This window comes from Sciurus carolinensis, chromosome 4 (assembly GCF_902686445.1).
Source record: "Sciurus carolinensis chromosome 4, mSciCar1.2, whole genome shotgun sequence".
NCBI classification, from domain to species: Eukaryota; Metazoa; Chordata; class Mammalia; order Rodentia; family Sciuridae; genus Sciurus; species Sciurus carolinensis.
Genome location: NC_062216.1, coordinates 61,929,124 through 61,956,912, shown reverse-complemented (window position 1 = coordinate 61,956,912; position 27,789 = coordinate 61,929,124). Strand labels below are relative to the sequence as shown.

Sequence of the window (27,789 nt, the reverse complement as noted above, 5' to 3'; positions counted from 1 at the left end):
AGGCAAGGTGCAGCACTCAGTGTTACTTGAACTAAATCGAAGTTTAAGTGAGGTACAGTGGCTATGCCTGTAATCCCAGTCACTACAGAGGTCAAGGCAGAAAGATTACAGATTTGAGGCCAGCCTCGATATTTAGCAAGACCCTGTCTCAAGATGGCCTTTTGAAAAGTTGGGGATGTAGCTCAGAGGTGGAGCATCCCTGGATTCAATCCGAGTACTATGAAACAAACAAATAGAAGGGTGAGTGGGAGGATTGATCAATGGGTCATAAAAGGGAAATTATCTTGTTGTTGTGGGATTAAACCTAGGGCACCCCACCACTAATTACCCAGCTCTTTAAAAATTTCCTTTTGAGAAAGGTCTTGCTATTGTCAGGCTGGTTTAGAACTTGCTATCCCTCTGCCTCAGCCTTCAGTCATTGGGATTACAGCCATGCAACCCCATGCCCGGCTGGATAAAGTAATTCTGAATATGAAATCTTGTTGTTTGGGAGGACCTCCATTGCCCATCCAAGCTGCAGGTTCAAATTAGCACCAGAGGAGAGTCATGGGATGGCAATGAGGTCATAAACTGAGGTTAAGGTCCAGTCATTAACAATAACATGCGTGGGCAAAACTGAAAAGGAGAGGAAAGGGGTGGCAGGTGGACAGTATCAGGCATTAGGGTGTGTGGGGGTGGGCAGGTATTTGGTGCCAGGCCCCACTCCAAAAAAGCCACAGGAACTGTTAGGGAGACAAGGCTCTTAGTAAACTAATATCTAAAAGCCCACAGTCACCTCCTACTACCACAAGGTAAGGTCCAAGTCACCTCCTCACAAGGTCAACTGCGTGCACTTTCCCTTCATCTTATTTCACTCTTGAGAGCTCCTTCTAGACTAAATAGTGAAGACAGACCGACAGCTTGCCCAGGCTCCAGAAGGCCATCACCCTAAGAACCCTGGACATCATGTGACGGGGAGCTGACCTGTGTTTGAATTATGAGTTCAAAATCAGAGGGGCTTAATTTAGCCTGACCAAAGACTCAATCTGGGGGTCCAGCCCCCAGCAAATTCCTGGGGTAGGAAGAACTCCACGCCACCCTCCTGGGAGGGCGCGACCGGAAGGGGCGGGCTCTGCAGCCGGACGCGGGGCTACCGCCGCCATGGCTTCTCGAGGGGTCATTGGCGTTTTCTTGCTGTCTGCGCTTCCCCTTTTGTGTCTGGAGCTCCGGCGTGGGATCCCGGATCTAGGTAAGGTTGGCTTTCCCCGCTTGGCGCTCGCAGCTGGGAAATTTTCCATGTGAACGTTGCGAAGAATTACCAGCCTCCTATCCGCAGCGCCTCCGGGCGGATGTGACTACGATTCCCAGGCTGCCCTGCGCCTGGCTCTCTCTTCCGGAACCGACTCCAAGTCCCGGAACAAGTTTCCTCCAGACTGGGCCGAGTTTTGCGTGGGCGGAGACTAGAGGCGAGACGTAAGGGCACAGAGACTGCACTGTACCCTCAGACTATGTTGGATAAAAGGAAAACCAGCAGGTTGATAGGATGAAGACCTTCATAGGAATTTAAGCTGAGCTTTATGGGGTGGGGAAGCATCCCCGTGAAAAACCAGTGTGTGGGAGGGATATTCCAGGCAAAAGGATTGTGATACGCTGGAGGTAAAGGATGAAGGTCACTGTGGCAGGATCATGACCGGGGGTTCATGTTGAACCCTATTAGAAACCAAACACTATGCACTGTATATTCATCATCTCGTTGATTGTCCTACAACCATGAGGGTATAAGCCCCCAGGGAACTGAGACCCAGGAGAATAAGAGACTTCCCAGAGGTTTCCAAAAGGCCATTCTGGACTCTGTGGAGAATGTTTTGAAAGGAAGCCATAGTTGAAAGCAGTGAGGCAAATTAGGTAAGGTAAATAGGTAAGTAGTGATATGAAATAGGTAAGTAGTGATATGGCCTGGACTAGAATAACAGGAGGTGAAATGTGGAAAGATTTGGAATATTGACAAAGTAGAATCAACAGGCTGTGTTGATGGGTTGATGTTTGGGGTGAGGGAAGGGAAGAATTCAAGCATGGCTCCTGCATAGGGGATTTGTAACAGCGCAGCCCCTTCTGAAAGTTGTCCTACCAGGATTACTTTCATCTTCCCTTCCCCATTCTTTGGCATTCCTTCTCTCCCCCCCCCCTTCCTTTCTCCCTCCCTTCCTTCCTTCCTTTCTTTTTCCCTCTCCTCCCTTCCCCTCCCCTCCCCTTCTTTTCTTTTTTTCTTTTTTGGTACTGGGGATTGAACTCAGGGGCACTCAACCACCAAGCCACTTACCCAGCCCTGTTTTGTATTTTACTTAGAGACAGGCTCTCACTGAGTTGCTTAGCATCTAGCTTTTGCTGAAGCTGGCTTTAGAACTTGAACCTGTGTCAGCTTTTGGAGCTGCTGGGATTACAGGTGTGGGCCACTGACATTCCTTCCTTTTCACCTGGTGGTTCAAAACCAAAGGATTGGCCTTACTGGAATCCAAATTCTGAGGAGAGGCCTCACATGAAGACTTTATTTAGATTCAGAGAACTTTGATGGCCTTTGTAACACTCTTCCTTGGTAACTAGGTCAAAATCCATTGTGATAAGGCTTTGGCCCTTATTGAGGAAGGAACCACACATCCTGTAGTTTCACTCCTTCCTTATCTCACCATAACAACCCCATCACCCTCCTGACCCCAGGATGTTAGAGCTTGGAGGAGTTACCCCCTGTATCTTCAGGGATAGCCTTGAATAAACCTGATTTCCTTCCTACCAAACTAGGCCACAGAACATGGGTCTACACATTTGAACCTTGTTAGTAGTGCTATTGAAGGGAAAACTGAAAGGAAACTAGTAGGAGTGTGGAGAGTCAGGAGTTGATTTTTGGATATAATTAGTTTACATGTCTGCCTCCCTTCTCATACTCAGTTCTTTATCCTTTATATTTCTTTCTTTTTCAACCCTTCCTCCCACCTCTGAAAGTCAGGATCCAAAATGTTGCTTGAAATAAGAAGTGAAATAAAATGCTTTTAAAAAATTTACAAGACTTTCCTTATTCAAACTGCACTGAACTATAATAAGACCTTTATTAAGATGATACACAGAAAAGTTAAATTCTCACTCGCCTATTTTTGCAAAATTAACCTGCTTTCTTGCTTTTACAGCATTCATTCCTCTATTCCTTTAACATTTGTTTATTTATTGTTTTATTTTTTGATACTGGGAATTGAACCCAGAGATGTATTACTATTGAGCTACATCCTGAGTTCTTTTAATGTTTTAAGACAGTTTCTTGTTAAGTTGCTGAGGTTGGTCTCAAACTTGAGATCCTCCTGCTTTGGCCTCCTTATTCACTGGGTTTGCAAGCATATGCCACTGTGCCTGGCTCCTTTAGACTCTTCTACTTTACTCTAATATTTAAGTCACTAGTCAACGAGAAGGACACTGCCTAGCTTTATGGAAGGAGACCTGTTCCCTCATCAACTCTGATCTCTGGGAAATATACTTCTTGAGGGTAGCAACTACATCTAATTTGTTCTTGTATTCTCAAAATTTATTACAATATCTAAATTAGTAAAACTAGGTTAAGAGTTCCAGAAAATGCAAGTGGGCTCCTGGTAGCAGCTCCTAGTTCCTGAAATTTTTATTTAACTTAATTAACACTTTTTCCTAAAATCCTTTGTTGTGAACTGGTAGTTTCCTTTGGTTTCTTTTCTTTCTTTCCTCCTTCCTTTCCTTTCTTTCTTTCTTTTACTAAACAAACCTTTGTTTAAACATTTTTTACTACTGGGGATGAACCCTGGCATGCTCTACCACTGAGCCACATTCCTAGCCCACTCCCCTCTTTATTATTTTAATCTTGTGACAGTGTCTTGTTAAGTTGCTTAGGCTGTCCTAGAACTTGCCAGTCTCTCTTGCCTTAGCCTCCCAAGTAACCAGGGTTACAGGTGGGTACCTTCTTTGGTTTCTTTTTTTCTTTTTCCTTTTTGGTACAAGGGATTGAACCCAGGGATGCTTTACCACTGAACTATATATATCCCCAGGCCTTTTTGGTTTTTTATTTTGAGGCAGGATCTCTCTAAGTTGCTGAGGCTGGCCTGGAATTTGCAGTCCTCCTGCCTCAACCTTCCAAGTTACTGAGATTATGGGGGGGTGCCACGGTGCTTGACTTCTTTTGGTTTCTTGATAGTGACTTCCACATATATGTTAACAGTATTTGAGTCTGTTTTACAAACCATAGTTCTCGGTATGACAGCTGTAGTGTTAGTTATTAGTTGCAGTTACTTATGGATACTAATATTCTTAGCAGGATCTGGCAACTGAATTCCCAGGGGTGATCTAAAGATAAAAATGGAACTCCCAGAACTTCATTCATTTGTGCTGTATTTTTAGACATACAGTATTGAAAAAATGATTGCTGTCTTTTTCTATTGTGTAAAAAGTCTTCATTGCCAGTTCATTTTGCCCCCTGTGCTGGGAATGGAATCCAGGGTCTGGCACTCTCCCACTGAGCTACATTCTTAACTCGCTACCAATACATTTGTACTTAAGCTAAATATTTTAAGCTGGTTCCTCACATTTCTTATCCTTCAAAGTGCCCTGCTTTTGGTCTCTAGAGTTTAGGTATCAAACAAACCTTTATTTAAACATTTTTTACTTGAAAGGAGTATGCACATGTTCCTATGTGATATATCCAGTTTGCTTCCATCTTATGAAACATAAATCCCACAACTAATGATTTTTCTACATACTAGTATTCTAGGTATTATATTGCTTTTGTCATAGCTAGAGATACCCTTGATTTATTTATGTGTCCTATTGAACAACATCTGAATCGATAGTTACTGCCCTTGAAAGTTGCAGGAACTGTGATGCAAAAAGAAAAAAAATCTCTAAACAATTTAAAATTACTGTTTTTAAAAGAAGGGATAGACCTGGGGAGATAGCTCAGCTGGTAAAAGTGCTTGCCTCACAAGCACAAGGCCCTGAGTTCGATCCCCAGTACCGCCAAAAAAAAAAAAAAAGAAGGGATAGCATATCTCTTTTCTGTTAAAAATAAACATTTGTATCTTTACATTTTTCTAATTCCTTTTTTAATCTTTAGTTAATTGAAAAACCACCACCTCTGATCATGTTAGTAGCATGGTTCTTTTGAATCTCTGCCAAGTAACCTTTTTTTTTTTTTTTTTTTTTAAGTGTTGAGGATTGAGCCCAGGCATGCTTAACCACTGAGCCACATCCCCAGCCCTTTTTATTTTTTATTTTGAGTGGGTCTTGGTAAATTGTGTAAGGGAGGGCCCCTTTAAATTGCTGAGACTGACCTTGAATTTGCAAATCCTCCTGCCCTAGCTTCCTGAGCTGCTGGGATTATGGGTCCAAAAAGAACAACTATTTGAGGTAGAATTAGAATTTGACAAGATGATACTCTCATAGTTTGAAAACCAGTCATGTAAATTAATTTTTCCTCTCCTGGGTAGAAAGGAAAGCACAACTTATATATTATTGGTTATCATGATATTTATAACAGAGCTGATCACTGTAATTATACCTCTATTCCTAGGACAGAAGAGGTTTATCTAGAATCAGTTTCTAAAAACTTATTCTGGTGATGATAACTGATGAATTTTAGTGCCCAAAGGAGACTTATTTGGAAGAAACCATTAGTTGTATAACTTAACTTTTACTGTAGTTTTGTAGTATAAATAATCTTCTGTTACTGTTACCAAGAAAAGTGTGTTTAATTTTAACTTTTTTTTCTTTAAAAGGAATTAAAGATCTCATCTTGCTGTGTGGCCGAGTTTTCTTACTGCTTGCTCTTCTTACTTTAATTATTTCTATGACTGCCTCATTGCTTAACTCATTTAAATCTTCCCAGACTTATCTGAAAGGTAAGTTTATTTATGCTACTCTTTAAAATTTTCTATTGAAATTTCTTTATTTATTCTATAATTTTACACTAGTTAGTTTGCCATTAATTTGATTAATGTGTAATCACATTAATTTCAAGAGGGAATGATCATTATATTGACAATTGTTTTGTTTTGTTATTATTTTTTGTTTTTTCTTTAGAAAGGTCCCACTAAATTGCTGAGGGTTTTGCTAAGTTACTGAGGCTGGTCTAGAATTTTTGATTCTTATGCCTTCACCTCCTTGGTGGGATTACAGGTGTGTGCTATGGCATCTGACCTTGATGATAATTTTGAATGAATTATAAATTCCAACATTTTAATGAAAACTACATTTTCCTTATGTATATTTTTGAAGCTCTGTCATTTTTAAGTTGTTATATTCTAAATTCTCTAATTTTAAATTGCGCATTTGTGTAACTTACCTATTTGATATGTACAATTTGTAAAATATTCTATAGGAGGTATATCTGCCATTAATCTCTAAAACCATTTCATCCTAATTTTTCATTGCATTACTGCAGTTTTTGTTTAGGCGCCTAGGTCTTATGTATGGTCGAATGTCTAGGAAATCATGCTTATTCTATTTTTGTTTCTGTTTTGACAAACAAGAGTTCCTGATTTTCTAGAAGCCTTTTAAAACAATATTGTCTTTGATCTTAGAACAGATGAATCTTAAAATCTATTTTTTTTGGGGGGGAGGGGGGTGGTACTGGGGATTGAATGCAGGGACTCACACATGGTAGGCAAGTCCTTTACCACTGAGCTACATCCTCAGGCCTTCTTTTTTTATTTTCAGACAGGATCTCACCACATTGTCCAGACTGGCCTTGAATTTGCAATCCTCCTGCCTGCCTTGGCCTCCTGAGTAGCTGGGATTACAGGCATGAGCCACCAAAAAGCTATATTCTTATATGTTATTAGGAAAAAGGTAATGAATTTGGTACCTTGTTTTTTGTTTTCTTTTTTCATTGTTTATTTAAATGTAAATAAATAAGAAAATGAGCAGTACTTAATTCAAAGCCTTTTACATTATTTATGAAAAAATTCAAGAGTGGTGTGTACCTGTAATCTCAGGGACTTGGGAGGTTGAGGCAGAAGAATCACAAGTTCAAAACCAGCGTTAGCTGGGGCTGGGGATATAGCTCAGTTGGTAGAGTGCCTGCCTCGCAAGCACTAAGGCCCTGGGTTCAATCCCCAGCACCGCAAAAAAAAAAACAAAAAACAAAAAAAACCAGCGTTAGCAATTTAGTGAAGCCCTAAGCAACTTGGTGAGAACCTGTTTCTAAATAAAATGCAAAAAAGGGCTGGAGATGTAGTTCAGTGCTTAAGCAACTCTGGGTTCAATTCCCACTACCAAACAAACAAGCCCATTTGGTTATCCTTTTTCACCTAAACATAAGTGACAACATGAATGTTTTAGGGTTTCCCAATCATTGATCTTTTCTCCCCCTTTTGGAAGTTGTTTGATCTTTTTTACTTAAAATGACTTAAAATTTTGAGACTGTCTTACTAAGTTGCACAGTCTGGCCTCAAACTTGAGTTCCTCCTGTCAGAGGCTCTTGAGTGGTAGAGTACATGCCTAGCATGTGTGATGCCCTGGGTTTAATTCCCAGTACGGCAAGAAAGAAAAAAACAAATGAAAGAATCAAGCTACGTACTTAAATTAATTAGATCAAGAATAAAAAGGGAGTTGGCAGGAGAATTGTAAGTTCAAGGCCAGCCTAGGCAATTTAGTGAGAACTTGTCTCAAAATAAAAATTAATTAAAAGCACTAGGGATGTAACTCAGAGGTAGAGTGCCCCTGGGTTCAATCTCCAGTACCAAAAGAAAAAAAAAGAGAAGAGCAAAACTACTTTTTCTTCACATTCAATGGATAGTAACCTAATATTGGTTTAGTCATTTTAAGAGCTGACAAGAACACATACCTTTGGAAACTTTTACTGTCATGTTTAAGGACAATAGATGACATACTTCATGCCTGCAGTGTGCAGCATTCCATACTTCACATGCATTAATGTGCTTTCATGCTGTGCCTCAGAGCTGCTGAAACCCTCTTGGGACCTGCAGAAGAAAACTCATGAGAATGTTCTGGAAACCTTTAGCAGAAACTATTACATACCAGAGAATTGTTTCAAAACAGAGCCTTTTTTTATAAGATTTCACTTGCAGATTTCTTTATTTCAACTGTTTGCATGCACTTAATTTTCATTACTTGAAAAAATATAATCTGTTTTTCAAAGGCTGCTTGTCTCTTCCAAAATGTTAAAAATCTACAGACTATACCATGTGACTTATTGATACTTAAGAATTAAAAAGCATGTTTATGGTTTGTTTATTTTTTAAACGTTTTATGTTTTTGATTTTTTAGAAGAAGAAGAGAAGAATGAGAAAAGACAAAAACTTGTGAGAAAAAAACAACAAGAAGCACAGGGTGAAAAGGTAAAACATAATTTTTAAAGAATAAAAAAACCACTTATGTTTTGATGTTGTTAGAAGTTGTTTGAGAAAAGACAAAAATTTGTGAGAAAACAAGAGGCACAGGGTGAAAAGGTAAATCATCATTTTTAGAGAGTATATAGTGAGAAAAACATCTGGGGCATTTAAAATTGAAGTCTTGCTTTCTGTGTTTTCTACTTAGATTTTATAAAATGCTACTGAGATCAAATTCACATGACATAAAATTGACAATTTCAAAGTGTATAATTCAGTAACGTTTAGTATATTCACAGTGTGGGGCAGCTTCTGGGTTCCTCTATCTAGTTCCAGTTTCCTCACTTCAAAAGAAAACCCTAGGCCCATTAAATACTTACTCCAAATTACCCCCTCCTTTTATTCTCTGGCAGCCAACCACATTGATCTTTGTTTGGATTTACTTGTTCTGGATATTTCCTATAATTGCAACTATAAATAACATGTTAACTTTTTGTGTCTGACTTCTTTGATTTAGCATAATATTTTCCAGGTGTATTCATCCTGTAGCATCCTTTTTATGACTGAATAGTATTCCATTGTGTGGATGTACCAATATTTGTTTATTCACTCATTTGTTGATGAACATTTGCATTGTTTCCACTTTTTAGCTAGGGAAAAAGCTGTTAGTCTTTTACCATTGAATGTGATGTTAGCTCTGGGTGTTTTTATTTTATTTATTTATTTATTGCTATGCAAGAGAACTTTATCATAGGAGAAAGTAAAATAAGGCTAAGGGAGAGAGTGGGTTATCTCCTAGCAGAGAATGGATTTTTACAGATGCTCTGTATTATACTGAGCAGGTTCCCTTCTGTTCCTAGTGTTTGAGTATTGTGTGTTGGATTTTGTCAATTTTTTTTTTTTTTTTTTTTGTACTAGATATTGAACTTGGGGCACTTGATAATTGAGCCACATCCCCAGCCCTTTTTTATTTTTTTATTGTTTTTGGGTACGAGGGATTGAACTCTGGGACACTAGAGCACTGAGCCGCATTCCCAACTCTATTTTGTATTTTATTTAGAAACAGAGTCTCATTGAGTTTGCTTAGTGCCTCGTTTTTTACTAAGACTGACTTTGAACTCGCAGTCCTTTTGCCTCCACCTCCCAAGCTGCTGGGATCACAGGCACGTGTCACTGCACCTGGCCCTTATTGAATTTTTTATTTTGAGACAGTGTTTCACTAAGTTACTTAGGGCCTTGTTTAGTTACTGCAGCTGGCTTTGACTTGTGATCCTCCTGCCTCAGCCTCCTGAGCTGCTGGAATTACAGGTGTAATCATGCCTGGCTTAAATGGTTTTTTCTCTTTAATTAAAATGATCATTTGCTTTTCCTCCTTGATTATATTAATGTGTATAATTATTACCATTATTATTTTTGGCACTGGGAATTGAACCCAGCAGTGCTCTACCACTTGGCTACATCCCTGGTGTTTTTTTTTTTTTTTCCATTTATTTTTGAAACAGAGTCTTGCTTAATTTCCCAGGTTGGCCTCTATTTTGTGATCCTGCTGTCTCAGCCTCCCAAGTCACTGGGATCACAGGTGTGTGACACCACTAGTTTGTTCTTTTATAGAGTAGCATTGGCCGATTGACTGACTTGAGATTCTTTGTCGGTCTGTGTGTGTGTGTGTATGTAGCTGAGGACTAAGCTCAGGGTTTTGTGCATGCTAGGCAAGTGCTCTATCACTGAGCTACATTGCCCAACCCTTTTTTTTTTTAGTAGGTGTTCTGGGCACTGCTTTTGTCTTTACATTCTATTGTAGACTGGTTTCCATAGCTTGAACTTGCATTTAACATGTGATAGTTATCTTATTTTCTTGACCTTACTATGTCAGATGGCACTCTGGCAATTGCCAGTTTGATGACCGATTTTTGTGAAAGAAGATATGCCTATGGACACTCACTTAAATACTTAGAACAAACCCTTTATAAGGCCTTGTATAAGGGTGTTATTATTTTAATATCTGTCACTTGTTTTTATACAGAACAAATATTGTTTTTCTTTTGTTTTTGGTCTTTTTCTGTGTAGCTGGGATGGAACTGAGGTCCTCCTCCATGCTAGGCTGTATCACTGAGCTATGCCCCCAACCCCTTTTTAAGTGAACAAAGACTATAAATGGTTTGGGGGAGTAAAACCTCTCTACTTATTGGAGTAAGACCATAGGAATTAGTACAGTTCTATCACTCTCACCTGCGTTATTAACAGTGAACGTCTTCCCTAGATCTTTTGTAAAAAAGCTCTGTCATGCCAGGCTTGGGGGTACATGCCTGTAATCCCAGCAGCTTGGGAGGCTTAGACAGGATGATAGAGAGTTCAAACTCTCAGCCTCAGCAATGGCGAGGCACTAAGCAACTGAGTGAGACCCTGTCTCTAAATAAAATACAAAATTGGACTGGGGATGTGGCTGAGTGGTTGAGTGCCCCTGAGTTCAATCCCGGGTAACCCCCCGACTCAATAAGGAAGCTCTGTTGTAAATAGACACTCTCCAGTGTTTGATATTTTGACTTTATGATAATGTGAAAGCAACACACATTCAGTGGAAACATACTTTGAGTACCATGTAATCATTCTACCTTTCACTTTCAGCACAGTAGTCAATAAATTACATGACATAATCAATACTTTATTAATAAGTAGGCTTTGTGTTAAAGAGCTTTGCCCAACTGCAGGCTAGTGTAAGTGTTTCTAATCACATTTTCCCTGACCCAGTACAGAAGATTTAACCCAGGGCTTAGCCTTGCAAGTGTTCTGTCACTGAGCTTACATCCTTAGCTCTTTTTATTTTTGAGATAGGGTCTCCCTAAGGTTGGTTTTGAATTTGTGATCCTCCTGCCTTGACCTCAGAAATAGCTGGGATTATAGGTGAGCATCACTACACTTGGCCTGATCATGTTAACCAAGCTATGACATTCTGTGGTTTAGTTGTATTAAATACGTTTTCAACTTAAAATGGCACATGCCTGTAACCCTAGCAACTTGGGAGGCTGAGGCAGAAGGATCACAAGTTTAAGGATAGCAAGTAACAGTAAATGTTGGTGAGGATGTGGGGAAAAAGGTACACTCATGCATTGCTGGTGTGAATACAAATTGGTGCAACTACTATGGAAAGCAGTATGGCGATTCCTTAGAAAACTTGGAATGGAACCACCATTTGACCTAGCTATCCCACTCCTCGGTTTATACCCAAAGGACTTAAAATCAGCATACTACACTGATGCAGCCACATCAATGCTTATAGCAGCTCAGTTCACAAGAGCCAAGCTGTGGAACCAACCTACGTGCCTGTCAACAGATGAGTAGATAATGAAAATGTGATATATATACATAGTGGAATACTACTCAGCCATAAAGAAGAATGAAATTATGGCATTTGCCAGGAAAATGGATGGAACTGGAGAACACCATGCCATGTGAAATAAGCCAGTCCCCCAAAACCAAAGGCTGAATGTTCTTTCTGATGTGTGGATGCTTACCCACAACAAGGGAGGGTGGGAGGGAAAGAATAGAAGTTCATTGGATTAGATAAAAGGAGAATGGAGGAAAGGGAGTGGGGAGGGGAAATAGGAAAAACAGTAAAATTAATCAGGCATACTTTTCCTATACTTGTGTATGAATATACAACTCAGGGTAACCCCACATCCTGTACAACCACAAGAATAGGATCCTAATTAGATTAAATTATACTTCATGTATGTATTACATGCCAAAATATACTCTACTGTCATATTTATCTAAAAAGAACAACAAGAAGAAAATAGTTCCAGGCCAGACTCAGTAACTCAGTGATGCCCTAAGCAACTTAGTGAGATCTTGTCTCAAAATAAAAAATAAAAAGGGCTGGGGATATGGCTCAATGGATAAGCACCACTGGATTCACTCCTTGAGACAAAATAAATAAATAAAAGGACTGTGGATGTAGCTTGGTGGTAAAGTGCCTCCAGGTACCAGAATAAAATAAAACAAAAGTTTTTCAACGTAGGTTGGTTTTATCAGGATATAACCCAGCTGTAAGTTCAGGAGCATATATATGTGAACTTCTGAAGTTTAATATTATCTCTTTTGGAAGTAATGTTAATTTCAAAGCCTTGCATGCTTTGATTAGTAACCATAATTCCTTTTGTAGGCCAATTGTATGCTAATTCCTAAATGTATATATAATTCCCAAGAATATGTAAATTTGGGATTTTATTGTTTGACAAATGAGTCTAGGAACTCCTGTGCCTTGACTTTGGCCAAAGGAAGATTAATAAATCAGTATCTCACAGTATAATCTAGGCACATGGTAAATTGTCTAACCTGTGCAGACATGTCCCTAATAATACAATGAATATTTTTAGATTTAAAGTTTTTAAACATATGATTTTTTTCCTCTGGTACTTGAATTTGGTATATAGATTATTTGACTTGGTACATAGGATTACAGATTAAGTCATACTTCTGAAGTATTACATCATAATCCTCCAAATTCCAGGATGGCTTTTATAAAATCTGATTCCATCTTTATTTTTGAGCCAATGTTTATGGTCAATTTTTTGTTCTGTTCTAGAAGTTTTTGGAATCTTTATTTTTGGGATAGCGAAATTTCACTGTGATACCATTTGTTATTATTTTTGTTTTATTTTGTGCTTGAAATCTAGTAAGCCTTACATAGGTACACATGTCTTTTAGTTCTGTGAATTTTTCTTACATTATTTCCTGAATAATTTCCTCTATTCTCTGCCCCCTCCTTTCCTCTTTTCCTTCAATTCTCTTAGGTGAAGGTAAAACTGACATTGAACCCCAGGTTGTTTTATTTTCTCTTCTATTATTATATCTTTTCTTGATCTTTCTGGGAAATTTTGGTTAATGATTTCAGCTGTCATAATATTAATTTTCAGTACTAATTATGCCCTGACCTTTCTTATTCTCTAATAGCCTGTTCTCGTTACACATATGTAATATCTTTTATTATGTGAGAATATAGATGTTTATTTTAAAATGTTTTTCTGTTTCTTGCATCCTTTATTTCTCCAAGGTTCTTTTTTTCTGTTTATTTCAGTATTTTTTTCATGTTGGAGACTTTCCTTTAATCATCTGGTAATCCTCAGCTCAACTCCTTGATATTTAATAATGATACTAAAAATAATGATACTGAAAAGCTAACTGATGATTACTAAGGTTTGTATATTTTTAAAAAATTTATCAAGCTTTTCCCATAAGGTTTGTGTTTTTTATGGTTTATAAGTTACACCTCAAAGGGAAAAAAAAAAAAGAAGTAAGTTCTACCTCAATAAAAAGGAAAATAAAACTTATTGGAATTTTTGTGTATGTGGGCAGAGCTTGACAGAATATCCCTTGACAGGCTTCACTGTAGGATGCTTGAGAAGGAATTTAGCTTCCTCAGCATCTCTTTTTTCCTCCTTTGCAATTCACCTCCTCAGGAAAGCCTCCTCCACTCTCCTGCCTAGGGGGTTAGTGCCTGAGGGCCAACAGTCTGAGTCCAGTGGAGAAGGAAGCTAGGGAATCTCACCTTTCAACACTTATAGTTTTAGGTACTCTGTTGTAGTTTTCACTTCCTCTTTCCACTAAGGACTGGAATCAGTGACTACTCTCTCTGGTTTATTTTCCAAGAGAATAAACCTTTCATTCCTGGCTGTATATAGTTCTGTGAATTTTTCTTACATTATTTCCTGAATAATTTCCTCTGGAGATATAGTAAGACTTTTATCTTTCCCTCCCTATTTTCCATCCCTCAGGTGCAGCAAGTTGGAATAGTCATAATCCTTAGTTCATTTCAAATTCATTATTATTTCTTGCATGGCTCCCCAACCCCTCCCTTTTGTTAGTTGTGCACCTCACCCTGGGCTCTGCCATGAGATCTGGCATCTCTTATTCCTGAACTGTTCCAGGGTCTGTGGATGACACTGGCTGACTTGCTTATTGTTGTTCTCTTGTGTAAGCATTTCGGGTGTAGCTTTCTGACTGTTAAGTTAGTTATCTCTCCTCCACCTATCTTCATATATAGTGGTTTGGGGATTATGGTGTTTATTTGTTTTGTCAGTGATGGAATTTGGATATCTCTTTCTTATTCCCATAGTTGTTTTGGGTTGATTTTCAAAAGTCTTCAGTTTTGTTCTTTAGGCTTTTATTTTTTTCTTTTCTGGTGGTGGTACTGAGCATTGAACCCAGGGCCTTGAGGCAAGTGCCCTACCACTGAGCAACATCCCTAGCCATCTTTAGGCCTTTGGTCTTGCTGTGATGCCCAGGCTGGTCAAGTAATCTGCATAGATAGGATTAAAGGTGTGCACCACCGTGCCTGGCTTCCAGTTCTTGGGATCCCCAAAATATTTTGTTTTGCCATATCGGACTATACATTTAACACTCTTCTGAATGAGTTTATGTCTTGTAGGATCTGACAACACGAGAAGGCCTTGTGCCTTGAACAAACTGCCAAGACTTAGATCCTAAAAATTAGGGATCACGTTCTATGTTTAGCTCCATGTATTTTTTTTCTATCCCTAGCTCCATGTATTTTTTTTTTATTGGCATTGAAAACAAAGAATATATAAGCACACTGTCACATAAGTATAAAACATTTGTTTTTGTTTGCATTACATACAAATTGGAATTTTTAGAAAATGATGCAAAAATGGAGGTAAAATTGAATTGGTAAAATTAAATTAGTGTGAAAACTCAGTTTCTACCTGGCTCTTATATACAACTTGTAGACAATATAAATTTTTAGGACATTTATGAATAGTAACTGAAGGGTTATGGAAAATAATACTCCTGCAAGATAGCTCCCCAGGAAGAACGGAGTGTCAGTGCAACTCAGGAGGAGAGAGGGGAAACTAGCCAACGATTTACCTCCCAGTAAATTTTTTCCTAATAACAATGGGCCCTAAAGGAAAGGGGCAAATACCGAATGTGGGCCCTAAACTTTGATCATCGCAAATTAGCCCTAAATGGAGTCACAGCAAATATTGAAACTCTGGGAAACAATGGATCCCATAGAAAGAATAGCAATGGGCAAGATTTGAGTACTCATCCCTTGGGATCTGAACTCCTCTCTTTCCATATGATAATGAGTTTCAACCTTTTTACAACTACCTTCCCTAAGTTAAAGTTTTAACCTGTACAGCTAGCCTCTGACTGTCCAGACTGCATCTCCATGGCTTCCAATGATTAAACCATTTTCAGTGTACCCTGTAAAACCAAAATATCCTCTGTAACTGACGGCCATTTTCACATCCGGAAAATGAGCCCTGATGGTGCCCAAGTCTGCAAATGAATAAAAGGCTTCTCTGAATCTGTTGAGGTCTGTATCTATCCTTTTGCCCTTACAGTAATACCGCCTACTTTGTTTTCTCAAACAGGCCAGCAGATACATAGAAAATGTTTTAAAACCTCACCAGGAAATGAGATTGAAAAAATTGGAAGAGCGTTTTTATCAGATGACGGGTGAAACCTGGAAGTTAACCAGTGGTCACAAACTTGGGGTTAGAAAATATTCTCATTTTATATTTTGAATTCAGTTATTAATTATGATTTATTTTATGTATTTTTTTATAAATTAAAAATGTTAGACTCTTAGTACTATTTGGTTTTTCAAAGTCTTCATTAATAATGATTATATATCAGTTTGTGGGGATTTTTGGCTGTGTTGCAGATGGAAACCAGAACCTCATGCAAGCCAGGCAGGAGCTACATCCTCAGCCCTGTTTATTGCTTGTGTTTTGTTTACTTTATAAAGAAAAGTTTATTCAGCTCACGGTTGTAGAGGTTTAAGAACCACATCTGGCCAGGTGCAATGGCGCACACCTGTAATCCCAGCGGCTCTGGAGGCTGAGACAGGAGGATCATGAGTTCAGAGCCAGCCTCAGCAAAAGTAAGGTGCTAAGCAACTCAGTGAGACCCTATCTTTAAATAAAATACAAAATAGGACTGGGGATGTGGCTCAGTCAGTGTTTGAATGCCCCTGAGTTCAATCCCCGGTACCCACCACCAAAAAAGAGCCACATCTGGTGAGACTTTCTTGCTGGAAGAACCCCAGGGTGGTGCAGAGCATCACATGGCAGGAGTTAGAACTTGTTATTATTTTTGGTTCCGGGTTTTGAACTCATGGATGCTTTACTACTGAGCTACATCCCCAGCCTTTTTTATTTATTTATTTTAAATTTTGAGACAGGGTCTTGCTAAGTTGCTGAGGCTGGCCTCGAACTTGCAATTCATCTGCCTCACTTTACCAAGTTACTGGGATTGCAGGCATGCACATCATACCTGGGTAGGACTTATTTTTTTATTTTGATTTGATACTAGGGATTGAACACAGGGTACTTTACCACTAAGTTACATCTCTAGCACTTTTTTATTTTTTATTTTGAGATAAGGTCTCACTAAGTTGTTTAGGACTTTACTAAGTTGCTGAGGCTGGCCTTGAACTTGAAATCCTCCTGCCTCAACCTCCCAAGTCACTGGATTACAGGTGTGGACATTAAGGTGGCTCTATATATCATTGTTTATTCATATTTGTGTATCAAGTGATGAAGTGGTTTTAGTACCTAAAGATCATACATCTTGGCAAAGCTCTGTTACAAGCTAGTCTTTAAAAAAGATATTGAATAAATCACTATTTTGAGGAAAGTCTCATCTTTCCTCAAGTAAGATTTCTAAAGTGTTAAACTTACGTTATATTATGTTTGGCTCAGTTTTAGATTTTGTCTTTTGCTAATAGAAGCTTATAATTTTAAGTTTTCTTACAGAGAAAAAAGAATATTCATAAAGAAATTATAGAGTAACTGGCCACAGTAAAGTTTACCTCAGAGTCAACTGGGATACGTTTTTATTCATTTCATAATGACAAATGTGTCATAATGTAATCAAGGGTAGATTAATGTGAAAGATGGGCAACATAAAATGCAACTGTTCTATGTAGTGATTTCACTTGAGTTTTTCTTCTCAGTTTCGTGGTTGATAGACATTAATAGGTTGATTTTTGTACACATGTGCACACACGTTTATATTTATTTTTGAAATGGGGCCTTACTGTATTGCCCAGGCTGATCTGGAACTCCTGTGCTCAAAGCGCCCCTCCTACCTCAGTTTTCTGAGTGGCTGGGACTACAGGAGTACACCACCATGCTCAGCTATCTGATAGGTTGATTTTAGCCTGACAAATCTCTTTCAAAAATGGTCACAAAGTAAATTAGACATTCTGCCCCTTGTTTTTAGGGTTTGTCTTCACTGATACTACTGGTACATATTTGAACCTGATTAGTGGAGACAACAGAAAGCCCTGGGCAAGCGAAACTGTTGATGTGGTTAGGACGTAAGGCCTTGAGGACTATCAAAGAACATGACAATCACAATGTTAGAGGGTCAGAATGTGTCTTGTCAACTTTTAACACTGTAGCTTGCAGTGAGGCAGCCTGGGTTTGACCATTTACTTGGCATTAAGATCCCTTGTTTCTCATTCCCATGCTCCTTCCACCAAATTTTCTTTGTTTTGTTTTGGTCCTGGAGATTGAATCCAGGAGTGCTTTACCCAGCCCTTTTTTTTTTTTTTTTTTTTTTTGCGGTGCTGGGGATCGAACTCAGGGCCTTGTGCTTGAGAGGCAAGCACTCTACCGACTGAGCTATCTCCCCAGCCCTACCCAGCCCTTTTTATTTTTCGTTTTGAGACATGGTCTCACTAAATTGCCCCGGCTAGCCTTGAACTTAAGAGTTGCAGGGATTACAGGCATGTACCACCACACCCAGCTAACTTTCTTAGGAAAAAAGAAAGGTGATGAAACCCTATCAAATGGTGAACATTTTAGTCTGAAAAAGAGAACTTTTTATCTTAGGCTATGGAAGGAAGGGATTATTGAACATAGCATGTATTAGAGAACTCGACATTTATTTTTGTTAAGGAAAACATTTTAATAGATAATATTAAAGAATTATTTTCTAGAACAAAATACTTTGCCTCTTAGAGGGATTAATTAAAGTGGAAGGTCAAAGTTTGAGTTTCAAAACTAGAATATGTTTATATATAACCAGATACCAAGACCACATTTCTGGTCTAGAAGTCTTGTGTGGTCACTTACAAAGACCTGTTTTATATACGTGTTCTATTTTCACAGTCTTTGAAGGCACAGTCCCTTGCACTACCTTGCTTTCTTTTGCTGAAAGGAGTAAAGAACATCATTCATGCTTTTTTCTTTTTTCCTATCCTACTGAGAAACTTGGGGGTTAGTCAAAGGAAAAGGGTCCCCATCAGTCTTTTGTCTATCTGAAGGACTGGATAAATAAGGATTGTTTCCTGGAAGACATTAAACCCCATACTTTCTTGTTCAAGGATCTGTTGCTTTCATATTCTAGGTGTAATAATGGCTTAGCATTTTTTTATGGAAATTCCATCAGAGTAAAAAAAAATAACTATTTTGATTGGTATAGAATAAAATCAATACAAAGTGTCTTTTTAGAAATTATATGTTGTTTTTGAGCAGGGTGATGAAGAAATAGTGCTTGAAAATGCAAGTCAGACTACTTTTGAAACAACCAACAGAGAAGCTGCAAAGAGACGGAATTTGGCTAAGCCTCTAACCGAAGTTTCGCCATCTGCTGAACAGCCCTCACAGAAGCAGGTTCCTTGATTAACACCTACTCACTGAATTGTATCAATGTACAGGAGGAATGTGGTTCTCTGGGTGAGGTGGTATATTAGGGAAAGATGAGGACTGTCTTAACCCAGATAGTGTCTTACCACCTCCTTATAAAGCTATCAGCTTCATTACAGATCATTTATTGTGTTTAATTTTTTTTTTTTTTTTTTTTTTTTTTTTGTGGTGCTGGGGATTGAACCCAGGGCCTTGTGCTTGTGAGGCAGGCACTCCACCAACTGAGCTATATCCCCAGCCCTATCCTGTTTAATATTAATATTAACCAAACTTAAAAGAAAGCTATAAGATAATGATAATATGTTTAGAAAATACTCTGTTCTCTTTGAGGAAGAAATTAGATTATATAGAAAAGTAAAGTATAGTGTTTACAGTGGGCACAAGTTTGCATGCCTGTAAGTTCCTTGGGAGGCTGAGGCAGGAGGATCACAAGTTCCAGGCTACCCTGGGCAACTTGGACCCTGCCTCAAAGTTAAACAAAACAAAATAATGACTGGGGATATAGTGTGGGAGGCTCTGGGTCCAATCCCCAGTACCATTAAAAAAATTAAAAAAAGGACTGGTGATGTAGTTCAGTGGTAGAGCATTTGCTAGCATGTTTGAGGACCTGGGTTCAATCCCTAGTACTGCAAAAACAAAACAAAACAAAAAAACTATATACACACATTGTTTAAGTGAATTATTCATGTTAGGTTGCTTAAGACATAGTATGCCATGTTTTGTGAGTGGCTAACATATTACAGGTTGAGTATCCCTTTTTCTGAAATACTTGGGATAGTGTTTCAAATGTTTTATTCTTTCAGATTTTAGAATATTTGCATATACATAATGAAATATCTAGGGAATAGGACCCAAGTCTAAACACAAAATTTACTATGTTAAGTTTCATACACACTTTTTATCAACCTATATTAACATGAGTACATAATTTTCCTCTCTGGCCCTTGGGAATGTGTTAGCAATCAGTCACTTTGCCCAGTTTTATTAAGCTTAGATGTATCATGTTGAAAGGAACATTTTTTTTTTTTTTTTGGTACCAGGGCTTGAACTCAGCGGCACTTAACCACTGAACCACATCCCCAGATCTTTTAGAGACAGGTTCTCACTGAATTACTTAGGGCTTTGCTAAGTTGCTGAAGCTGGCTTTGAACTCATGATCCTCCTATCTCAGCGCCTCCCAAGTTGCTGGGATTATAGGCACCTGGTGAAGGGAACCTTTCTCGTTGTGATTATTTTTTGGTTCTTGAAAATGTTTATATTTGTCTCCCCAATATTTTTATTTCCTTAGGTTCCTGATTTACCTGAAGAACCTTCTGAAACAACTGAAGAAGTAAGCTCATTTTATTCTTCGAAATTAAATGTATTTTCTGCTTTCTGTTTAATACCAAATAAACATGTATGACTTATCTAAACCTGGGTTTGGAGAGAAGATAACACAAGTGTTCATAGGATTGCACTGTAAAGAGGTCTTGCTCTGAGATTGGGGTAATTTCACATTTCTCAGCTGAGTCCTGGTCTTGAACCCTGCTTTCTGCTGAGTTGTTTTATGGAGACTACCCACTGCCTCAGGCAGAGACAGGGAATATATGACTCTTCCAGAACTTTGTAAGTCAGCAAATAAGCTGCTTATTAAAATAATCAAGCTGGGCGTGGTGGTGCACACCTGTAATCCCAATAGTTCAGGAGGCTGAGGCAGGAGGATCAAGAGTTCAAAGCCAGCCTCAGCAAAAGTGAGGTACTAAGCAACTCAGTGAGACCCTGTCTCTAAATAAAATACAAAATAGGGCTGGGGATGTAGCTAAGTGGTCAAGTGCCCCTGGGTTCAATCCCTGGTAACCCCCAAAAATAACAAGAAAAATCAATCAAATTAGATTAAAGAACAGTGGATAAAGACTGTAGTTTCTTGTATGTTTTAAGAATGGTTTACTGTTATGGGATTTGGGGTGCAAATGATCCCCCCTCTGCACTGAGCCGCTTCTTCCCACCTACTGCGTTAGTGTGCACTGGCTTGCTGCCATTGGCCAGAATAATTACGGATGCTTATTCTAATACAGGGAGTGCACATATTTTTATTTATTTTGGTACTGGGGATTGAACCCAGGAGTGCTTTACTACTGAACAACATCTTCAGCCCCCCTTTTTTAAATTTGTAAATTTTGAGACAGGGTCTTGGTAAGTTGCTTAGGGATTTGCTGAATTGCTGAGGCTGGCCTCGAATTTGGAATCCTGCCTCAGCCTCCCAAGTTGCTGCGATTACAGGTGTTGCACCACAGCTCCTGGCTAAGCATGTGTCATTTGAGCAATATGTTCAGAAAGAGAACTCTTCAGAGATTTCTAGTTTTTGAAGTTCAGCAACTATTATATTCCTTGAAAACTATTAAGGATTTCTAATTTTCCCCCATTATATCTGACAAATTCATGCTATAAGTATGGCTGTCCTGATCTCTGCTTCTCAAGCTTTGGGTTGGTATCTATGACAACCACTTAAAAACATAATAGTAATTAAATATAGTTGGGTTTTATAGGAAAGGCCTGTTTTGAATTTACCTGTCTTTCAAGCATGTGGCATTCTTGTGGGGATTATAGATACCGGTTGTCAGTGAACTCTCTTGTAATTTCCTTTTGTAATTATAGACATAGAAGGACAATGTTCTTCAGATTCTCATGTTTGTGAGCCTTCAAAGGTTAAGAAGTATTAGAATTGGAATATTTTGGTTCTGTTAGAATCTTTTTTTTTTTTTTTTTTTGTGGTGCTAGGGATTGAACCCCCAGGGTCTTGTGCATGAGAGGCAAGCACTCTATCAACTGAGCTATATCCCTAGCCCTGAGAATCTTTTTTTTTTTTTTTTTTTTTTTTTTTTGCTATTCTGTGATTGAATCCAGAGGAGCTCTACCAGTGAGCCACATCCCAAAACCTTTTTATTTTTTAAGACAGGGTCTTGGGAAGTTGTCCAAACTGGCCTCAAACTTGGATCCTCCTGCGTCAGCCTTCCTGAGTGGCCAAGATTACACACATGCACCACCATGCCCAACTTAGAATCATCATTGGGCAGGGAATTTTCTATTTGTCAGTTGCTACCTAGTATTTCTAAGAATTCAATGCAAAAAACCTTAATTCCCTGCTAACCATTCGCAATCCTGATATCTTTTAAATGTCCCTTCTCATCTTTAATAATTGTGTTTTTTCATGAACCCAGGTCTTTTTTTTTCTTCTAATTTTGTATGTGTGTGTGTATGTGTGTGTTTGTGTGTTTTGGACCTAACTCTTACCGTACTTGGGATCAACTTGGTTCTTTCTGGGTTAACTGATCCCTTCAGATTTCTCTGCCTCTTTTTCTCTCCATCATAACATTTTTCCCCCCAAAATTGAAAATAGACTGTAAGCATTATCATAAAAGTTAAAAACAGGGCTGGGGAGATAGCTCAGCTGGTAGAGTGCTTGTCTCGCAAGGACAAGGCCCTGAGTTCGATCCCCAGTACCGCAAAAAAAAAAAAAAAAAAGTTAAAAATAAGAGAAATAAAGCAATCTATTTTGGGACTGTGCCTTTCCAACCTACTTTCCACCTTAAAGTAAAAAGGCAAATGTAGAATGAGGAATGGGATGTCCTACAGTTTCTAAAGATTTGGGGATGTTTGTTTATGTAAATCATGTAGTCATATTGTTTCTGACTTTCTGAAAAATGCTGTTTCCTATTTTGTCAACTTAAGTTTTGATCTTGTGTCATAATCATTGTCATATGACATAATCATTACATACCATCATACACATTAAGCTTGCTTCTGTAATACATTTAAGTCCCTGACCTACGTAATTTTTGAGTATATATGTAAAAAAAAATCTTCCTCTTTTAAGTATACTGGAAATTGTGTTTCAGGAAATTCTCTATTTCCTTATTAAAGTTAGACCTACTAAATGACATTACCTATAGAACAGAGTGGACATCTTGATAATTCTGTATTATTAGGAAAAGGGACTAACATTAACTTTAAAGAATATCAGAACTAGTTGGGTGTGGTGGTACATGCCTGTAATCCCAATGGCTTGGGAAGCAGAGGCAGGAGGATCGGGAGTTCAGAGCAGGTCTCAGCTAAAATTAGCTAGGCCTTAAGCAACTCAGTGAAACCCTTTCTCTAAATAAAATACAAAAGGCTGGGGATGTGGCTTAGTGGTTGAGTGCCCCGGGGTTCAGAACTAAAGGAAGCTTTCACTATATGTATATGTATATATATTTTGTTTTTTCTCTATATGTATTAGCTGACTATAATAATGAGCCATATGAGGAAATTCCTGTTGTACTGGAAGCCTGCTTGGATTTAGGAGCATATGTATATATGTATATATACCTATAGTGAAGAAGAGTGAACTAATGACTAACATGGATTTCTGATAGCAGAGGGAGGATCTGAAAACAATGTAACTTTTACTTGTTGTGTATTTAGTATTATAGGTATAGCATTGTAAAATACTAAGATGGATGGATTTTCAAAACAAGGAGGAAATAATGGTGGTAGTTCACAATTCCCAGTTGAAATATTCACCATGTTACTGTTCCATTTTTAAATTAAAAAGACCATAACCATAAAATTTAAGATAATTTGAAGAAAGTTTTGTAAATCATCATGTAATTTACTGTATTTTTATAGCAACTATTTTTTAAGAAATATTTTTAGTTGTATATGAACACAGTATCTTTGTTTCATTTATTTATTTTTTTGTGGTGCTGAGGCTCAAACCCAGTGCCTCATACATGCAAGGCAAGCGCTCTACCACTGAGCTACAACCCTAGCCCCTATAGCAACTATTTTATTGTATGCTCTTATTTCATTTTAAGGAGTAGCAGGGAAACAAATTTTAATTATTGCTGCTTTTCTTTTCTTTTTAAGTACTAAGAATTGAACCTTAGGGTCTCTTAGATGTTAGGGAGGCGCTGTAACTGCTGAGCAATGCCCCCAACTCAGTGGATGCATTTTCTAACAATGGTTCTCCTGAGAGTGGGAGGTGCTGCTGCATAACATGATGTCCAGTAGCTCCCAGGACAGTTGATGATGTTGGCCACAAGAAAGGGTTTCCTGACACTTTTGAGAATATTGGCAGGTACATAATGAACTTCACAGTAAATTACTAATCATTGTTTTCTCTTTTTATAATGGCCTTTAATACACTAGCAGTTTCCAGGCTCTTTTTAGCTGCATAAATGCTTTATCAAAGGGATGATTATGGGGGGATTCAGAATGTGAAGGAAAGCTGGAGCTGCTCAGGACAGAGGGCTTCTTGAGCTCTGGACCAGCTCTGGGCTTCTCTCTCTCTTGTGAGGATGGAGAGACAGTGTGTGGCCTATAACATCAGAGTGTACAGGCAACTTTTTGTTTCCTTCCAGTGCAGTGTTTTTTTGTCTACAGATTGAGAAGTGACACTAGGTTTCCTTAGTTTGTTAGGTAAATTTTGAAGCCAGCTACAATGTTGATGGTATTTGGCCAGAGAAAAGCACTTGGTCTCTGGTGTTCTGTTTGGAAGGATGTCAGTGACCTCCTCAATCAGTAGAAAGGTGTTTTATTTTTCAGTTTTGGAAGAATTATTTTCATGTTTAGGGTGAAGTTTTTCTGAACCTTGTTGCTCTGCTACTCTCAGAGGCAAATTCCTGCAAATCTTCATGTAAACTTTTATAGTGACAGATGTTTCTTAGTAGTAATTTTAGAATCTTAAAGAGCTGTAGATTGGATTTTTTAAAATTGGAATTCTTCACTGAACATTTTTATTTCTCAGGTAGTTACTGTTGCTCTCCGATGTCTAGGTGGGAAAGTCCTGAGGAGAAGGTTTTTTAAGTCTTGGAGTTCACAGGTAAGTGAGGATATTTGCATTATGAGGAATACTTTTCTTGAATTTAGCAAATATTAGGGGAGTTATCACACTGTCATCTGATATTCCCATCAGATAAGGATAAAGAACATTTGTAGGTACTCTACCTTTGCAGAATTTTAGATAAGTAGACATGGTAGGCTGCTTTGAATTGTGATCTCTGCATTCAAATTTTTAAGTTATTCTATTTACTATAACTTTGTTTTTATTTTGTTTTTTGGCTGGGGATGAAACCCAGGACTTCTTGCTAGGCATGTGCTATACTAATAAGCTACATCCCCTTGTTTTTGTTTTGGTACTGAGAATTGAAACCTGGGGCATTTTACCACTGAGTACATTCCCCAGTCCTTTTTTTAAGACAAGGACTCACTAAGTTGCTGAGGCTGGCTTTGAACTTTTGTTCCTCCTGCCCCAGCCTCCTGATTGCTAGGGTCACAGGCATGCACCACTGTGCCTAACATTTTATTCTTTTTTTTTTTATTTTGGAGGGCGGTACCAGAGATTGAACTTAGGCACTCAACCACTGAGCCACATCCCCAGCCCTATTTTGTATTTTAGTTAGAGACAGGGTCTCACTCAGTTGCTTGGTGCCTCACTCTTGCTGAGGCTGGCTTTGAACTCTCGATCCTCCTGCCTCATCCTCCCGAGCCACTGGGATTTTAGGTGTGTGCCACCATGCCCAGCCAGTATTTTATTCTTAACCTATTTGTTGAATAATCTTTCCATTCTGGATGTATTGAGGCTTTTCTAACTTAAATCTCTGCTGTTAAATGCGAGTAGCCCCTACACCTTCTCTGGAACAAAAGGTATTAAAGATTATTCACATCTCAAAATTCATGAAATACAATTTCCTTTAAATTCTAGAAAGGAAAGTATCTTTGAAGAACAGTATCTTTGAAAGTGTTTTTTTTTTTTTTTAAAGATTTACTCTTTTTTTTAAAAATACCTTTATTTATTTTTATGTGGTGCTGAGGATTGAACCCAGTGCCTCACATGTACGAGGCAAGCACTCCACCACTGAGCCACAACCCCAGCTTTGAAAGTTCTGTATCATTACTCCTAAGGACATAATTTCACAGTGACAGAACTATAAAATGTCATAGTGATCTGGAGGAACATAAGTGTGTATAATATTTGATAATGTCTAAGCTTTCTATCTTCTAGGTCTTATTCGACTGGATGATGAAAATTGGGTACCATACATCCCTATATGGCCTTTCCACATCCTTTCCCAGAAGGCCACTTGAAGTGGCACAAGATCAGTCACTGGCAGATATAGGAATAACGGTGGATACTGTACTTAATGTGGAAGAGAAAGAGCAGAGCAACTAGTAAAGAAATGAGAACTACCTGTTCTACGTAAAATCAGTTATGCCATGACCTTACAGGACAATAAAGGATTCACATTAAAATCATTCCATACCTTGATTGAGCTCAAGGCAGAAAACACTGTTATCTATGAAAAAATAATTGACATCAAATTTAGAAAAGAACTGCTCTCTTTATATCATGACTTGTAGAATGTGCCATCTTATAATGTACTGAATAAGGTAAAAAATGTATATTATAAGGTATACAATAATTTATATTTCCCCCAGTTGATATCATTTCTCGGTATGTTAAAAACCTGTCAGGAAGTTGGGCATGGTGGCGTCTACCTGTAATCCCAGAGAAAGGAAGATGGCAAGTTCAAGACCAGCCTAGCAACTTAGGAGGCTGTAAGCAATTTACTGAGATCCTGTCTCTAAATAAAAAATAAAAAGGGTGGGTAATGTGGTTCAGTGGTTAAGCACTCCTGGGGGTTCAATCCTTGATACAAAAAAAAAAAATACAACCCCCAAAGTCATAGGACTTTAGTTGCTTCCTCTTCGATCCATTTTACCGCACAATGAATATTTCACAATCCAGTCAAACCCTTCAAAACCTTAGAGCTGGAATACTTATTCTGTTGTATTCCTCAAAATTAAAAACGTCTCAGGAGGCTGAGGCAGGAGGATCACGAATTCAAAGCCAGCCTCAGCAAAAGCAAGGTGCTAAACAATTCAGTGAAACCCTGTCTCTCAATAAATTACAAAATAGGGCTGGGGATGTGGCTCACTAGTTGAGTGCCCCTGAGTTCAATCCCTGGTACCCGCCCCCCCAAAAAAAAGTCAAACTTCAGAGTTCTTCAATTTTTCCTTGTATTGAATTGTAACCACAGTGGCACACTGTAATCCCAGTGACTCAGGAAGCTGAGGCAGGAGAGTCACAAGTTTGAGGCCAGCCCCAGCAACTTAGTGAGACCCTATCTCAAAAAAATATATAAATAAATAAATAAAGTAACATTTACAAAGTTCCAAATGGATCAATAGTTTTAATTTGTAGTGCTAGGGATACAACCCAGGACCTTACACATGAGCTACACCTCCTGTCGCCAGGGCCTAGAACAATCCCCCCACCACTGGAGATTGAACCCAGGGATGCTTTATCACTGTTACTTCCTCAATCCCTTTTCATTTATTATTTTTGGTACTGGGGATTGAACCCGGGGGTGCTTAACCACTGAGCTATGTCACCAGCCCTTTTTATTTTCTGTTTTGAGACAGGTCTCACTAAATTGCTGAGGCTGGCCTCGAACTTGCAATTTTCCGGAGAATTGCAGGCATGAACCACCACACCCAGCCCCTAGTCCCTTTTTTAATTTTGAGATAGGGTCTTGCTAGGTTGTTGAGGCTACCACTGACCTTGCCATCCTCTTGTTTTAGTCTAAGGTGTCACTAGTGTTACCGGCATGCACCACTGTGCCTGGCCTTGTCAACCCAATTTCTAACACAAAAATCGTCAGGGCCATTTCTTGGCATGGTAATACAAGCATTTTCTTTTTCAGAGGGGTGGTGATAAAGGGGGTTGAACCCATGCATAGTCTACCACTGAGCTATAC

General features: G+C 38.5%; 1 protein-coding gene across 4 annotated transcripts; it reads left to right on the top strand.

Annotated features, from left to right (window-relative positions):
* Positions 1-1,101: 1,101 nt before the first annotated feature.
* Ubxn8 (UBX domain protein 8) lies at positions 1,102-26,751 on the top strand. Of its 4 annotated transcripts, none has more exons than XM_047551644.1 (8): positions 1,102-1,228; positions 5,760-5,882; positions 8,272-8,342; positions 15,728-15,850; positions 18,842-18,979; positions 20,301-20,342; positions 24,777-24,851; positions 26,034-26,751. In XM_047551644.1, the coding sequence occupies exons 1-8, from the start codon at positions 1,141-1,143 to the stop codon at positions 26,199-26,201; spliced, it is 828 nt and encodes a 275-aa protein (XP_047407600.1). In that variant the 5' UTR covers positions 1,102-1,140; the 3' UTR covers positions 26,202-26,751. The 4 variants fall into 4 exon arrangements, with proteins under 4 accessions (XP_047407600.1, XP_047407604.1, XP_047407603.1 ...); XM_047551648.1 differs by lacking the exon at positions 1,102-1,228 and adding an exon at positions 1,428-1,635; XM_047551647.1 differs by lacking the exon at positions 1,102-1,228 and adding an exon at positions 1,428-1,884.
* The last annotated feature ends 1,038 nt before the right edge of the window (positions 26,752-27,789 follow it).

Excerpts from the sequence above, each read along its gene's own strand:
- Ubxn8 (XM_047551644.1), top strand. The coding sequence starts at position 1,141 with ATGGCTTCTCGAGGGGTCATTGGCGTTTTCTTGCTGTCTGCGCTTCCC. Across the intron at positions 5,883-8,271 it reads TTCCCAGACTTATCTGAAAG|AAGAAGAAGAGAAGAATGAG; the intron begins GTAAGTTTATTT and ends TTGATTTTTTAG. Across the intron at positions 18,980-20,300 it reads AACAGCCCTCACAGAAGCAG|GTTCCTGATTTACCTGAAGA; the intron begins GTTCCTTGATTA and ends TTATTTCCTTAG.